The 16,222-nt window shown below is 37.6% G+C and overlaps 1 protein-coding gene across 6 annotated transcripts; it reads left to right on the top strand.

Moving 5' to 3' along the window:
- The first annotated feature begins 39 nt into the window (after positions 1–39).
- Positions 40–12,355, top strand: LOC137284360 (luc7-like protein 3). Of its 6 annotated transcripts, none has more exons than XM_067816138.1 (11): positions 40–220; positions 1,273–1,339; positions 1,591–1,630; positions 2,595–2,733; positions 3,044–3,121; positions 4,688–4,783; positions 7,997–8,167; positions 8,408–8,670; positions 8,805–9,094; positions 9,908–10,146; positions 12,029–12,355. In XM_067816138.1, the coding sequence occupies exons 1-10, from the start codon at positions 116–118 to the stop codon at positions 10,114–10,116; spliced, it is 1,458 nt and encodes a 485-aa protein (XP_067672239.1). In that variant the 5' UTR covers positions 40–115; the 3' UTR covers positions 10,117–10,146; positions 12,029–12,355. The 6 variants fall into 6 exon arrangements, with proteins under 6 accessions (XP_067672239.1, XP_067672243.1, XP_067672242.1 ...); XM_067816142.1 differs by lacking the exon at positions 7,997–8,167 and adding an exon at positions 7,785–7,946 and having other exon boundaries at positions 82–220; XM_067816140.1 differs by lacking the exon at positions 12,029–12,355 and adding an exon at positions 11,809–11,886 and having other exon boundaries at positions 94–220.
- Positions 12,356–16,222: the final 3,867 nt, after the last annotated feature.

A 16,222-nucleotide genomic window follows, 5' to 3' on the forward strand; every position in this document is an offset into this window, starting at 1 on the left:
ACTTTCAGCAATTTGAGCGGTTACTTCCCTTGGATAAGTATTTGCAACTGAGTGTCTGTGTTGATATGCTCGGGTATTTTGCAGGTTGTCCTCATCCTGTAGAAAATATTCAACGATGGCGGCTGGCGCGGCTGCGGCCTTGTTAGATGAATTGATGGGACGAGATCGGAATCTCGCCCCTTCAGAGCAGAGAAGTGAGACACATTGGAGTGATCCTGAGGTATATTATAAAACTTTTAGATGTGTGTGAAATCATTTCGTAATCTGTCTGGTGCGTTGTTGCACGTCGAAAATAAGCGACGGAGTCGTAACAACCACAATCACATGACTTGACTACTGCAACAGAAATAAGGATGTGTCAAATAAGGTGCATTTGTTATTATGATGGTGATGATAAATAAGTCACATATGTATCGTGTTTTCTAAGAAGTAATGTTTATATGTTTCAAGCGGCGATCAACTGGAAGGGTCGTCATGGCGAACGAGTTTTGGTGATCGAAACTCGAGAGAACACGTGCTTGTGTACGTGTGGCGATCAAATAGTGCAATGATTGTTTTCATTTTACAGAAAAACGAGTCATAGTTTGTCTCAAGCATTGAATGAATATCTTTTGTCAGTACCCCCAATTTCTGCACGTCTTCCCAATACCCACATAAAAACAAATGTAGCAGTAAGTTATCATTTTAAGTAACATTAATAAACAGTACCTCTAGGTAGGATCATGGACATAAATATGACAATTATGGATTGTAATTGAGCCGTGTTGAGTTCAAAGCAGATAAGAACTTGTGACCAGTAACAAAAGTTACTGTGATGACATAAATCATGGTATGTAATGTCCTTTTGTTTTGTCTGTATGTTAAGTACACCTAGTAAGTAGTTATGTGGGAGTCATTGGGTTGTTTTGTGGCCTGTTTTTATTTGAACATGTTGAATGAGAATACACCACATTCTTTGTTTTGTGACCTCATACTTTTCATTGTTCACCTATATGTGATGTTAACCACTTTTACCTTTTTTTTTTCAAAATTGGATAGGATGACAGATCCTGGCCAGAGAAAATGATGTCCCTCTGTTTGCGACATTGCTTATCCCATGATGAGTCATACTGAACCAACCTAAAAGGAAATGCAGAAGATAATTGTATTGTAATGAACCATGTTACTGGAACTCTTGCTTTTTGGGGTGTTCAAGAATTATGCACAATAAGTTGAATATTGTTGTTATAAAAACCTGACCTTTTCCATCATATGACATGTTCTCTTTCACAGGTATGCAAGTATTTTTTGTGTGGATTTTGCCCACATGAGCTGTTTGTCAACACACGAGCAGATTTGGGTATGTATATTATGTAAAATATGTTTTTGTAACATTTCTGGTCATTTCCTTGATATTAGTGTATTAGAACATACACTGAAAGTGAAACGTCATTCTCACAGCAATAAAGGAGATGTTCCTCTATATATTGTTATCCTTCCTTACTGCTTTAACTTCCAAATGCCTTTCAAAGAAGTCATGAAGAGATGAAGTTCTTAAAAAGTTGGGGTATGGGTGTGAGTCTATTGTAATTTTTGATATCTGTTTTTCAGGTCCCTGTGATAAGATTCATGATGACGTTTTGCGCAAAGAGTAAGTTGTGTAAAAGGCAACCAAGCTAAATGTGTATAATTATACATACTTGTTCAGAAAACTAGCATGTGTAAAACACAGTGATCAGTACTTGAGAGCTTCAAGTTACTGATTATGACCACAGATAAGCCAGAATAACCTAAAAGTAATTCTGTGGAAAGTGTTTGACTTCTCTAAAGGTTACACTTTCATAATCTTCTTCAAACTTTTTTTCTTGTGGTGAAAAAGTGCCATCATTTCTCATGTGAGCAAACAAATGAAAATGCCTTAATCAGTGAAGGTGTCACAATAGTAGACTTGTTTTAGAAAAACAGTATTTTCCAGCATTGTTATATTTTAATTCTAGGTTTTGCTCTATGAAAGTCAGGTAATGATAATCATAACTAAGGTTAAGCAGCAGCTCTTTGCTGTATTGTTGGACAGTTTTTATGTTTAGAACAATTTGACCTGTCACTGCTGTGGTTTTCTATGGGTTTACTATTTCTAATTTGTAAACAGTTTGTTGACATGTGATTGTCCTGCAATAACAAATAGAACTTTTAACGTTCTCTGTTATATATAGTTATCTACGGTTATATGTGATACATCAATATCTTTCCAAACACAGGGTTCTGTATCAAGTATACAGTGTAAGGTGGATAAGTGCTGATGAAACAAATGCATTTAGAGTCTCATGCAGACACTTTTCTTGTCTTTAGTATCATTTTACAAATGCGGGCCATGCTGAATACAGGAAAATATCACAACCTCTCAGGAGTCTACCTTTGTTGTTCTATTTATTTTTTCACTCTGTTGTTCATACAATTTACAAACATAGAAATAGAAAGAGAGCAGAACTGCTAATTTCGTGTATAGTGCCCAGTTAAAACTCATTATCAGGTGAAAAAAAACCTTACTAACTTTAAATAGATGTATGATTAGGTTGTGATGTTAGGTTTACCATATGTGTTATTAATTCTTCCAGATACGTGAAGAGTTCACGGTTTGAGAGGATGGGTTATGAGGATGATTTCATGCGGTTCTTACAAGGACTTATATCTGATGTGGAGAAGCGAATACGCAGAGGACATATGCGGCTTGCATTGAACAGCACACAGGGATCTGTAAGTATTGATTAGTGTGATAAGACTAAGAGTTACTTAAGATTGCATGTATGTTGATCACACTTTGAACCACTTGTTTGAGGCCGGACAGAAAAGCCATTGTGATCAAATCAGTAACCCATGTCACTAAACAATATTGACTCGCTCTGTATCCATGTCTCATATTTGATCAGTTAAGATTATTAAGTAGATATACTTACATAAAGTTTGCATGGCCTTTATTGGTATTGTCAGCTTGAGGTGGGGAAACATGTTGGTCTTGATGTAATTTCTAAGACTAAGAAGTTAATGTTTATATTGTATTTTTCAGCTTAATGGTAATTTGCCAACTCAGAAAGAAGAAAAAATAACCATGCTTACAGAGAAAATTAATGAACTTGTCAATCAGGTAAGTATGTAATTTCTGTGGTGAAAGTGATGTACAACTCCAATTATTTATGATGCCCCATCAACAGTGCAACACTGTGTGTGACCTTTGTTATTTATATATGTCCGACTGACACACTCTAAGATGCTGTGTTTTAGGTAGGTGTGTGATCTGAAGTAACCATTGAAATCCAGGAAGGAAAATCATGGCCATTTGCCATACCTCTTTTGTATAAAACTGAATGATATGGTGATCTTTTCATCAAGATACTGAGATCAAATTCATCAAGTCCTAAGATCAGACCTACCAAAGAAAAAAGCAGAAAAGCCCACATTAATTGTGGAAGTAACAATATAAACATATTGAAACTAAAAACAGCAAGGAAAGACGATGAAGAAGCAACATTTTCATATCAGCAAACTACTGCACATGTGCATTACGATCCACATGTCTTTGAAATGTCTTGGCAACTATGAATCACCTCTCGTAGAAAAAGTATTGAATATGAGGAAATAATTACTGCCTATCATTGCATATGAATTGAAAGAAAATGTAATGAGTATGCAGAAAAGTATTAAGATGATGATGATGATAAATGCCAAATAAAACAACAGAAATACTTTGAAAAGGGAATGTAATTTTTGTTGGAAAATGGCAATTTGCAGTCAAAAGATGCAAGCAAAATCAAAGTTGCAGGTTTTTCATTTTATGATGCCGTTTTAGCAATTTTAAAGTTGCTGATTTAACTGTTCCAGTAATGAGGTGTTATATTTATATTGCTGTTTCCCCGATTAATGTGGGCTTTTTTGTGTTTTTCTGCCCTGTGGGAAAGTTTCCTTAGGTAGGCCTGAAGATTTACCCTATCACAAAAGAGGTAAATGTGATAGATTTAACCTAGGTACTGTGAAATATTTTACCTTCCCTGTGTGTTTTATGTTTGTCTCCATTCTGTAATGTTATATAGTAAAGTACCCTTGCATTATTGTAGTTTATATGACATATGACATACTTGTCTTGGGTCCCGTGACTGTGCTAAAATAGACAAAAGAGATGCTCAGAATCTCCACTGAGTACATGTTGATATTATATCTGTCATCAGAAGTTTCTAAAAGACTCAAGGGTAATATTCTGTTTGTCGTCAAAGTCATATTTCCAACATTTTAAGTTTTTAAACTGTTGCCAAAGTAATAAGCTGTGCTCTCTCTCTCTCTGTGTGTGAGAGAGTGAGTGAGTGAGAGAGAGAGAAAAGAACAGCTTACAACATCAGTGGCAGGGGGATTGTCATTTGATTGTAACACCTCATCAGCCAATATCTCCCATTGAAGCAACATCCCAGATTGGAATGAAAGATCAATTTGTTGGATGAAAATGAATAGATGAAGTTTCTTTTTGAGGTGGGGTAGTCTTGTGGTTAGACCGTTCTCTTGTTGTGCCAAAGGCTTGAGTTCAGTTGTCAACAACAATGTGTGAAGCCCATTTCTGGTGTCCCCCTACAGTGATGTTGGTGTGATATTGATAGAAGCTGTGTGAGACCCAAGTCAATCACTCACTTGTTGTGTGAAAGTAACAAAGTGTGTGGTATTCCAGGCTGAACAACTGGGTTGTGAGGGGAAGGTGGAAGAGGCACAAGGGGTGATGAAACTCTGTGATCAGCTCAGAGAAGAAAGAAGACAGTTAGAAAATGTGAGTTTTTTTGTTTTAGCCCTACTACTAGCCAATTAATTATTTCCTTTATCTGCGTTACATGCAACACATATTTTGAGTATAATGCACAATGGAAGTCTAATATTCTTCAGACATGCACAAATATTAGATTCTGCATTGATTCATTTAATTTTACAAATGTTAGTTATGTACATGGTATAGTCATAGGATAGTCTTATGATTGGTAGTTGACAGCAATTTGTGTATATTCTATTGTCTGTGCTATTGATTCTGATGTATTGTCAATTTTAACAGAATAAATGCTTAGCAGTAGATGTTACAGCATGTTTAGAGCTAAGTACGTTTTCCCTTTGTATGAAAAGTAGAATGTTATGTAACATAATTATCTTAATATGTGTGATATCACAAACAGGATATGTCGTCAATCCAGCATGTTTAGTGAGTCGTATCAGTCTAGTGAAACATGGTTTTGATATCAGTATAAAAGTCTCATTTTTCATTTGAATTTCTCAACATGCTTTTCATATAATTTCAGGTTTTTAGATCCACATTGTGCATGTTTGATAAAAAATCCAAACCTTAGTTCATTATCTTGGGATTCAATTTGTTCACATATATTTAGCAATTTAGAACCTTTATGATTATTTTGATCATGAGAAATTTAGCAGGAAAGTCAACATGTCTTTGACCTAACTTAATATTGAGTATATGAATTTAATGGATTTCTTTCAATGACATACTTGATGAGAATACTTGATATGTAAGAATTCAAGGTTAAAACAATACTGGCCAGATGTTATGACTTAATGGATCAGTAAAATAGGTCTGGACACTTGGTTGATTGTGTCATTTTGACCTGATGATGTTGATAATTAGTTATCATGCCAATCAGTGGATTGTCTGAGCCAGTCTTGTTTAGTTGAAGACAACTGATGTTGAAGGAATATTTTTTAGTATGGCAATAAACAGCAAACAGTAACATATCTTTATGTTCTGTGACAAACATAGAGAGTCAGTTTGCTTTTGTTTCATCAAAATGACACCCCTTCAAGCCATGAGGTTCCCTAACATATTTTTAATCTGTACATCTGTCCATGTAAATTTGCCTTTTCCGGGGCAGAACATAGAATCACTTTGTCCTCACCAAACTAGGCAATAGATCGGTCATGATGAAATGTTGCTATTTGGTAAGTCAGGATTTCTGAACCAAATATTTTGTGTGTTTCAGTGGAAACAAGGGGGTCTTGGTGCTCTTTTCCAGAGCAGGACATTTAAAGTTGAAACCACTTATAATGTACCAAAATCAGCACCTAGATATATGTGGTTGTGAACTGATGCCTTTCGGTACTCTATATAATATAATAATGTTTGCTTGTCCATGGTAAAAAGTTTGACTGAAATCTGTGGTAGTGCTCTTTCCAGGGGCAGAACTTTATAGGTGTTCAGTGTTTCTTCCCCAAATTTGGCACCTAGATAAGTCTGGTGATGAACTGGGTTTTTTTTGTTTTTTTTTTGATTGTTGAGCATTTTTTAATAAAGTAGTTTTTGCATTTCCATGGCAACATGTTTGACTTTGACTGAAATTGTTAATAGTACTCGATTCTCCTACTGAACTTTAATACTCTTCTTCCACTTTATAGATATTTAAGTACCTAATGGACGTGGAAAAAATGTATTCATGAAGAGTATTTTACCTTTGTTTGAGATATTGATGACTTTGACTTCTTTTATTATATAGTATTTCCCTCAGGTTATAATGTGCAAAATTTTTAACACTTGGGTTGTTGGAGAATTGACTTTGATACTAACATGCAAAACTGACTTCAGTGTATATATCCAGTATCAACCGGTGAAATCTGTACCTTGTTTTGATAGAAAGTTGATCTCTAAATCCTTTGCTTACTGAGAGTCTTGATTAAGATTTGGATTTAGTGGTTTCGTTTGCACAGTAGGACAATGACTTTTGTCAGAAGAATTTCTAAACATATATTGAAAATAATGCATACACCTGTTTAGATGATAGTTTCATTCTTTGCTGCTGTCAGAGGATTGTTATTCCTCATCATCCAATGTTTTATGTGGTCTTGCCCACATTACTTGTAGGACATGGAAAGCAACCAGTTGAATCCTTTGTAGCCAGTGTTTGAAATGATTGCAGTCCCAGTGGCCCAGTGTTGGTTATTATTGCATCAGGCTGGCAGTTTCAAATATTTGCAGGCCCCTATGGCCTTCAGTGATTAATCTCTCATTTTTTTCTGTCAATCAGAATCTTTCCCATATTTTGTCATGAGCATTAGAGAACCATCCATGATTCATCAACAGCCAGACGTGCCATAGCCTCTGTGCCATAGCCTTGGTGATTGATTTTTGTAGATGTAGGGTGAAACTGTGTACAGTGTATTGTATTTTGTGTTTGTTGGTTTGACTGTAACAAAAGTCTGTACCTGTAGATGTTTGAAGCCTTCAGGCCAAAACAGGCCCAGGTGGCCAACTGGCAAATTAAAGTATTGCAAACACTGCTTTCAGTTGTAGTAATTATGTTTTGTTTCATTTCTAAAGTCTTCAGAAATAAGTGTAGATAATATTGGTCTCTCTAATACAGTCGTTCCTTTTGCCTTGGTATTTTGCATATATATCATGATAGATGATGTTGTGAAAACAAAACCACAATGTATGAATGGTGCATTTGACTGTAGGTCCATACTTAAAGCAGTTCCCCACAAGTGTAGGACTCGCACAAATATATTGAAAAGGATAAGATCTTTGACAGTGGTAATGCAGTGTAACGTCTTTGACTTTGTGGATATTCTTGGTTATGAGAGAGTTTTGTGTTTTTGTTTCTTTTTTGCCCTACAGTAGGTTGCATGATTTCTAAAAACAAAACGGTAGAATTTGAAGGAAATTGAATTCAGAGAAAAGAGGTGTTTTTCACCCAAACAGCACTGATGATGGCTCTACAGAACAAATGTTCGATCCTTTCAAAAGAGCTTCTTGAGACAAGGGTGTTGTATTTTCACAGAATCCTAATGCAGAGCTGCCTCAGCTCAAACAGATGGAGGTGTGTGACACATGTGGGGCATTCCTCATTGTGGGCGACATGCCACAGCGTTTGGATGAACATCTGCTTGGGAAGCAGCACGCAGGATATGCACAGGTCCGAGCCACGGTTGACAAGATTAAGGTAAGGGAAGAACCAGACAGGGCCTAATTGTGTGTCCTTTCATCTTGTAGAACGAGACGGGTGCGTATTACACTGATCCTGAGAAGACCCTGGAAGTGTGTGGATGTTGCTCTGCTTTGTTAGTTGTTGGGGATGCCCAGCAGCGCATCGATGAACACTTAATGGGGAAACAACATATGGGGTATGCCAGAATCCGTGCCTTTTTAGAAGAACACAAACAGGTATGCTTTGGCAAACATTGTCTTTCGGTTCTTTCTTCTTCTTTTTTTTTCCTCACGAAATTTCAAAGACTTGTTCTGAGAAGTTTTCTGTCTGGTGTAAATGAAATCAGGATAAATGTAATGTTAATATAATGCTTCTGTACCTGGCATCCCCATATTATAAATAATGCCCTTTGTAGTTTTGAGCTTTGTACATTTGTAGCATGTTGGATATTCAATATGGAGATATTCCACTTTCAGAAAAAAATACAAGCAGACATGGATGAAAGAGAAGCCAAAGAGGCCAAACTGGCTCAGGAACGTGAAGAAAGAGAAAAAGAGAGGGAAAAAGAAAGAGAAGATAGACGTAGGAAAGAAAAAGAGAAAGAAGATGAAAAGAAGAGGGAGAGGGAAAAGGAGCGTGAAAAAAGGAGGAAACGTAGCAGATCTCGCAGTAGACGATCACGAAGTAGAGACAGAAGATCACGTAGCCGTGACCGAAGGAGAAGCTCAAGTCGAGACAGGTAAGGTCTGCTAAATGTTGGTAAACATAACATGGGAAGTTGATGAATTTGTAATTCTCTTTGATTGCGTATTTAATCTTGATAATTCGCAATGCTCATTAAATTCAGAGATCAAATATTCTTTACTCTTTCAGAAAAAGAAGATCTCGCAGTCGTAGCCGACATCGTCACAGGTCTCGAAGTCGAGACCGTCATAAGTCTAGCCGGCACCGATCAAGATCAAGAAGTAGAGGTCGCAGGTCAAGAAGCAGAGATCGTAGATCAAGGAGTAGAGGACGCAGGTCACGTAGCAGGGATCGAAGGTCACGCAGCAGAGGAAAAAGTCGACGGTCACGAAGTAGAGATAGACGTTCTCGCAGTAGAGACAAGAGCTCAAGGAAACGCTCAAGAAGCCGAGACAAAAATCGTAAGAGCAGAGAAAAAGGTACGATTACTACCTCCTGTACTATGCTACTGAACTTCAGAACAGATTCATTTAACATGTTTAATTAGTTAAAATATTTGTATATGTTGACTCCTTTGCAAAATTTTCATCCTTCTCAAAATCTCCTTTCAACTGGAATTTGAAATATCACATTTTGATCTTCCTGTGGAGATTCAAGGTAAAATTCACAAGGGATCAAGTTGTTGTGACCTAAGTGATAATGTATTTGCAGCAGGCGTAAGATTATTCCACACTGTTGTTCCACAAATTATAATCCTTAAAACATTACAGCAAGATTGTGAAAGCCAGTGCCTTCGGTCCACTTAATGTTAACAGTGCCTGTTACTCAGTAATTTAAAGTGTGTGATCGCTTATGACTCAAGTTGTCTGTATGGTTTATCATTGTGTGTGCTTTCAGATGGAACGGATTGCACATACATGAATGTTATTTCTGACCTTTTCCAACATTTTCCGTTTTAAAGAAAATGTGGGAATGAAAACCCACACGGTTAATATGTTTTGAAAGCATTTTTACACCACTGATGGCTCTAACACATCAATATCACTTTAAATGATCTAACCACAAGCTTTCAATGCCGACAGTGATAAGGCACAGTGCCCGTTTTAAGTCCCAGTGAGCATAACTAAATGGTACACCTGATTGTTGTTCATACGTTTTGTCACTGCCTTGTGTGGACCAGTCTTCATTACACCCTGCAGTGATATTCTTTGACTATGGCGTTAATGAACATTTACTCATTTATCCCATCCTCGTGAGTTGGCTGACAGATTACCCTCATCTCGTTCAAACAGGGAAGAAGAGTGAAGAGAAGGATTACAACGGGAGGCAGTCCACAGAGAAAGACAAGGAGGAAGTAAGGGAGAAGGTAGCCGAAAAAGACACTTACACCAAGATCAGTGAAACCAAAACACCGAGTGATAACGACAAGACAGAGGAGATGCCAATGGAGCAGGAGACAAAAGCACCAGCAGCCACTGAATCAGAAGGTGACTCAAAATAAGATGCTTGAGGTACCTTGAAGACATTACAGGTAAGTGAAAACAATGATGGCACACCTTGCTGCTGTTAGTGTAAACAACTTTCACTTTCCAGCTCAACAGGTGAGTGAACATTTAACATAATCTCTTCGTCTATGGAGCCTGCTGAAATTTGTACTGTGGATTTGTACTGAGTGGATCTTTTGATTCATTAGCATGAAACTGTTTCATTTTCTGTCATTTGGGAAAATACAGAAGATGTTATTTTAGCAGGTTTCATTTGGGGTGATATCTTGTGTGCATATGCCTTCACTTCAGAAACTGTATTATTTCATTCTTACACTATCTACTTTAAATGTGCATATTGAATGTGTGAGGCTGCTGATATAAGATATAACCTCAAGAATAGGACGGAGAGCTTGTGAAAGTAAAACACAAAAATATTTTCTGGTTTGTATAAAATATCTCATATTTCCTTCTAGTAATGGGAGTGGTTGGAGGGCATAAAGCAGGTATCTCTATTATTTAACATATTTTGGCCTTGCTTGTAGGACACAAGTGTACATACATATCCTGCTTTTCTTCCAACCATTTTTATCATCTTCCAACCATTCCTATCATCCAGAAAATATTTGATGTTGATTTCTTAGAAATCAAATATTCTTTTTATGACAATAACTACCGATCTCTTCAGTTATTTCAAAATATTCTAAATTGGAAAGCCTTTTTTGTCAAGTAAATTTTGTTTCTAATAATGTCAGTTGTTGAAGTATTTTGAAATGTAATTGCGCATGAAGTAGACAAAGTTTGCTTTAATGGAACACCTAAGATGGAGCACCTGCTACTCTTGTAGCATCAACTATGTAGCGTTAATGCCTCTCTCGCCCCAAGTGATGCCACTAGCATAAGACGATGTAGCGAGAGCCTGTCAGATGAAGGAACCACATCACCGCTGTTCATTTCACAATTACGGAATAACAAAGTTATATCTCACCAGGTATTTCATGTGGTGACAGATCAATATTTAGAGCAATTTGCCTTTGATAACAACTTGTGACACTTTGTGATGGTTCTCAGAGCTAAATTTGAAAAAAATGCAAAGTTGTTATCATAGGCAAACTTATGTCAATGCATGTTCCTGTTTTGAGTTGAAGTAACGGATAATGCATTCCACATTCAGTGGTCACTGCTATCAATTTTTCACTCCGAGAAGGGGTCATTTCATAGGTTAAGAAAGCAAGCAAACAGTTTCTGTGCAGTGCAGTGTTTGTATTTTTTGTAATAAAGCACAATCGTGCTAAGCTACAGAATATAGTTTCCAATGAAAAGGAAATTCAGTGTTTTATTTTACAGTATTGTTCCATTTTGGCAGTATCGCCATATAGCTGGAATATTGCTGAGTGCGACTAACAACCTAACCAACCTTTTGGCAGTGAAGTAATTAAAGGCACCCATTAGCCATACATTTCTTACTTTAGGACTCTGAACATGTTTTTCCTTCACATGAGATTCACAGATCTCTGTTGTAAGAATATTACGTATTTGGCCCATGAGAAATTGTCTTAAAATTATTATCTATCAATAACACCCTTGATCCATTTCAAATTTAGGAATTCAAAATTCTACAGCAATATGTGGCTAGGCCGACATAAGGGAGCCTAAAATACCAAGTAATGTGTGACTGGTTTAAATATAAGGTTTCTGTTGCACTCAAGCCGAGATGGGAGAAATGAGGAGAGTCTGCGCTCATCCTCCATGAGAATAGCCATGGGACATCGGAGCTGCGCTTTCATCTCTCGTCTTATTACGTTCAGAGAGGTGGGTCGTATCTACACTGATTGTACTATATCACAAGCTGTTATTTAGGCAGTAGCAAACCCACAAATCGTGTTGAACCGCTTTTCATTTTGTTGTTATGTCTGGTTGTCTTTGCAGCTTGCTCCAAGGTGCCTGCGGAGGACAAAGTTTTGCAGGATTGCGGAACAACTGAAAACAGAAAGATTGTACTGGTTACATCTGTTTACAACTTAAATTTGGATTATATGTAATTGGGATTTGAAAGGTTAGATCTTTTTTGTCGATAAATAGTTTGTCCTCGTCTCCATAATTCATTTTATTGCCATTTTTTCCACTGTAGAGATTCATTTCTTGTACATTTTGTAAGTTTTTAAATTTAAAGCCCACCATTGCAGGTTCTGGATCAGGCTACTGAATAAAGGATATATTGTTTGCTGTCCATAAAATAAAATTGCTGAATTATGACAGAGTGGGTTATTCTTTCTGGACAAGTTTGACATTGTGATTGACACAGTGGAGATCAGAAACAATTCTTTCGACTCTTGTGCAAGGTTTGCCCGGATGTAGTAATCAATTATGGATCAAGCAAACCAATCCACGTCCACTGACAGAACCCGCCAGTTCACATCATGACAACCTGATTACTTCAGGATTTCCCCCTACATGGAGCAGATACATCAATAGGACACTAATGTATTGTTCAAAGTGGCATTAAACCAAACTCATTTACATGACCTTTGTCAGCTCATAAGATTCTGAAATCTGTGGGAATCATCTCTTCAGATGAAACAATTTAGATGCAGATGGAAGCCAATCTGATCAATATTTTTGATAGTCATACAAATGCATGAGGGTCTTCCTCTTGAACATTGTTTGACTGGAATGTTATAAGAACTCTTAATGACTTAAGTAACGGAAGGAAGGTTGGTTCTATTAAATCAAACTGTCATAACGACAATCCTGGACAGCATGAACAAGAGGCTGATAATGGAAGTGAGCCATTTCCCAAGCCAGGTCACATACTGTTTGAGAGCACAGGTGGACATGGGTGCCACAATTCACAATGCAGAGTTCTGTCCCCAGGGTAGGCCACGTTGTGGGCTCAAATCAAGTGTGCCTGATTCAGTTTCTGGGTTTGTCAGAACTCTTATATACCATTGCTAATGGGTTTTGGTAAATGGGTAAGTGCACTCCTGAAACATTTCAATAACATGGTATCTTGCTCACCGACGAAAGGGTCAAATACAACTCCAATACTGTTGTATGAAACTAACCAGAACACTTGATAATTATTTTCATTAATTTTTACCTGAATATATTTAGGTAATAATAAGTCCAAACGTCCAAACATAAGTGTTGATGCTTACTGGTAATTTTTTCGTAATTAGACAGCTGTGGAGACCACCTGATTCTGAAACCAGGTCACTGCTTGTACGTTTGGAAGTTTTCATATGTGTAGTTTGCGTATTTGTGTATTACCAAGGGAAATCTTTTTGACATATTGGTCAGCTGTGTCAGTATCGCCTTTGAGGGGAAATATTTGTATAATCAGAACAGACCTACCAAGGAAAGCCAGCAGAGAGCAGCTAAATGATAGAATATATACACACTTTGAATAGTCACAGGAACACGCATTTAAAACTCCCCTTACTGTTAGCACTGAAATGGCACTGGCAGGGTTTATTCACTTTTAGGTTTCTTGTTTATGATATTTTGTAGCTGTCCTTGGTCCTTCTTGAGTACAATAAGTGAGTGGGAACATTGTTCATTAGCTCCCTTCATATTATCAATTTTGGACATGCCTTCAGGTAAGGAACAGTATCACCAATATCATTTGATGGCAAGTCACAACCAGTTAATAGAATTATAAACGTTATATTAAGCATTCTGTTCTGTTTTTGAAATATAGGAACAAAATCAGTGAAAGAGTCAATGGCATTACTTTAATCACTATCAGATGACCTTATGCAATATATTTTTATGGCAGTGTAACTGTTTAACCCATTTTCCCTATTCCATTTGTATGTCCCGAGGAACTTACAAATAACAACTGAAACACATTAACGTAAAAAAAACTTTTATGAATGTAAAAACAATACATTCAGTACAAAATCAGATTCAGATTATTTTGCTTGTTTCAAGGAAGAACAAGTCTTCAAATAGGCACAGAGTTTTCTTTAGATTTTCATAATTATGTAAAAGTTCAAACTGTCCTAGCCACACCAAATATCCATCTATTACAGAGTGAACAGTCTCTTGATGAAGCTGAAGACACTGCAGCAGCATTCTGTCTCAAACAACTGTGGCTGACTTGGTTCTTCCAGGTGGCTCACATCAATCAGGACATAGGATTCTGTTTTTACAGGCTGTACTATAAATGGCTGTGTGGGATCTCCCAAGTCTATCTCCGGGATATCCTGCTTCAAGTTCATTGAGGAATGTACTGCACATGACTTTATTGGATCTCCTAAGTCTATCGCAAAGATGTCCTGTTGCAAGTTTATGGAAGTACCACACAGTGACCGAAGCGTAGGGTGAGGGACAGGGTGATGGGTGATGGGTGGGGAATCAGCTTCAGCAGCTGGCAGCTTAGAGAGGAAGAAAAGGCAGTGTAATCAGACAGATGATGTGTGTAAAATGGTTAATATGATGTGATTCTTTCTGCCCCATTACAAAAAAAAAACTTTTATCCCAGGTGAACATGTCAAAGTGTCTAGTGCTTTTAATCAGCCACTGTTTGCATTTATTCATGAGATTAGATCCAGTAAATGGTGACTATCAACTCCAAATCACAACCGTCTGTGTTATATCATGGGGAAAACGCCCAAGATGACCTACTGGGAGAGGGACTGGATGGTCGGATGGGGAGGCAGCAATGGTAGGTCGCTGAGACTTTTTCAACTCTTCCAGAGCTGCCGAGGGAAATGGTGCATGAATCTTTGTGAAAGGACTTCAAAATGAACTTGGGTGAATATCGGGAATCATTGGACCCTCTATCATCTATACCTCTCACATAATTATGTTGATAAATAGTCTTTGTGAAAAAGACAATATAAGACCCTTTCGTAAGTTATAAGGCTCGCCTCCAGAGTCGTAGCTTATGAAGTTCTTGTTCGCTAACTACCAAGGAACGCCATTGGCAATCAAATATTTTTACGTTCTTTCTTATGAGTATGAAAACTAGATTCGACTTGAAAGACCTAAATGATATACCTTGATGATAAACACTTGCAACGCTCGTGAACATGGTGCAAAGGTGGTCACAAGTGTGGATGAAATCGTAAAAGGATAGCAGTGTTGTGGACTTTGCAAATCTGATGCTAAACAACAATGGCGTCGTTTGAAGAGAACCGTCACCACGGAGATGGTCTCGCGAGATCACATCGTCTGGTTTAGTGAACTGGCACTGGGGTCGTGCTGCGCTAAAAATGCTATCGGTCTCGTCGAGCGAGAAGGGTTCATGCCACATGAAACAGTGAGACGGCGAGTATAGAGTTACGCAGCTTTTAGCAATATTCCGCAACATTAAGACTGGCACCAGAAATGGGCTTCACATGGTACCAATGTGCACGTGGGGAATCGAACCCGGGTCTTCAACGTGACGAGCGGACGCTTTAACCACTATGCTACACCACCGCCCCGCATAATTCTCGACCCAACAAAGACGCAAGTCTGGGTCTTTATGTATTTTAGATAAATACTGGTTGTTCAGCTTGACCTGAGCTACTCTACATATGCATGACCCGGGAGGTCAAATGGCACAAATGGCTGGTCAACTTAATTTCTTTACATACGGGAGCAGAGAATGTTATTAGGAATGGAGATTTTTATGGATATCAACTTCTTTATATGAGAACACAACGTTTCGGAGTTAATGCTTACTCCCTCATCAGGTGATGATGTACAGGTAAAACAATAACAAAGTAACAAGTGGAATGAATTAACGAAAGCTGGAAGCCAGTATAAACAAGCACTGATAGGAAGCCGACAGTTATGATAACAATGATGGAAGCCAATGGTAATACGTTACAGATGATAGGATATGTTTACATAACACAGATAGGGAATAAGGACGATGTACATGACTGGGGATAAGGATGGAAGCCAATGGTGATACATTACGCATGATTGGATGATGTTTACATAACACATGCTTGGGGATTAAGGATGATGTACATGATTTACATGAGGGTTAATGAGCATGATTACATGAGGGTTGATGATGTACAAAACACAAGTTGATAAGGATGAATTACGTAAATAGAATGTACACAGATAGATGAGATTAATTTATCAATAAGTCCCAGGCACTTGGTAGGTACACTCCTTGGT

The sequence above is a fragment of the Haliotis asinina genome, chromosome 5 (assembly GCF_037392515.1).
Source record: "Haliotis asinina isolate JCU_RB_2024 chromosome 5, JCU_Hal_asi_v2, whole genome shotgun sequence".
Taxonomy (NCBI): domain Eukaryota; kingdom Metazoa; phylum Mollusca; class Gastropoda; order Lepetellida; family Haliotidae; genus Haliotis; species Haliotis asinina.

Excerpts from the sequence above, each read along its gene's own strand:
- LOC137284360 (XM_067816138.1), top strand. The coding sequence starts at position 116 with ATGGCGGCTGGCGCGGCTGCGGCCTTGTTAGATGAATTGATGGGACGA. Across the intron at positions 221-1,272 it reads CACATTGGAGTGATCCTGAG|GTATGCAAGTATTTTTTGTG; the intron begins GTATATTATAAA and ends TCTCTTTCACAG. Across the intron at positions 1,340-1,590 it reads CAACACACGAGCAGATTTGG|GTCCCTGTGATAAGATTCAT; the intron begins GTATGTATATTA and ends TCTGTTTTTCAG.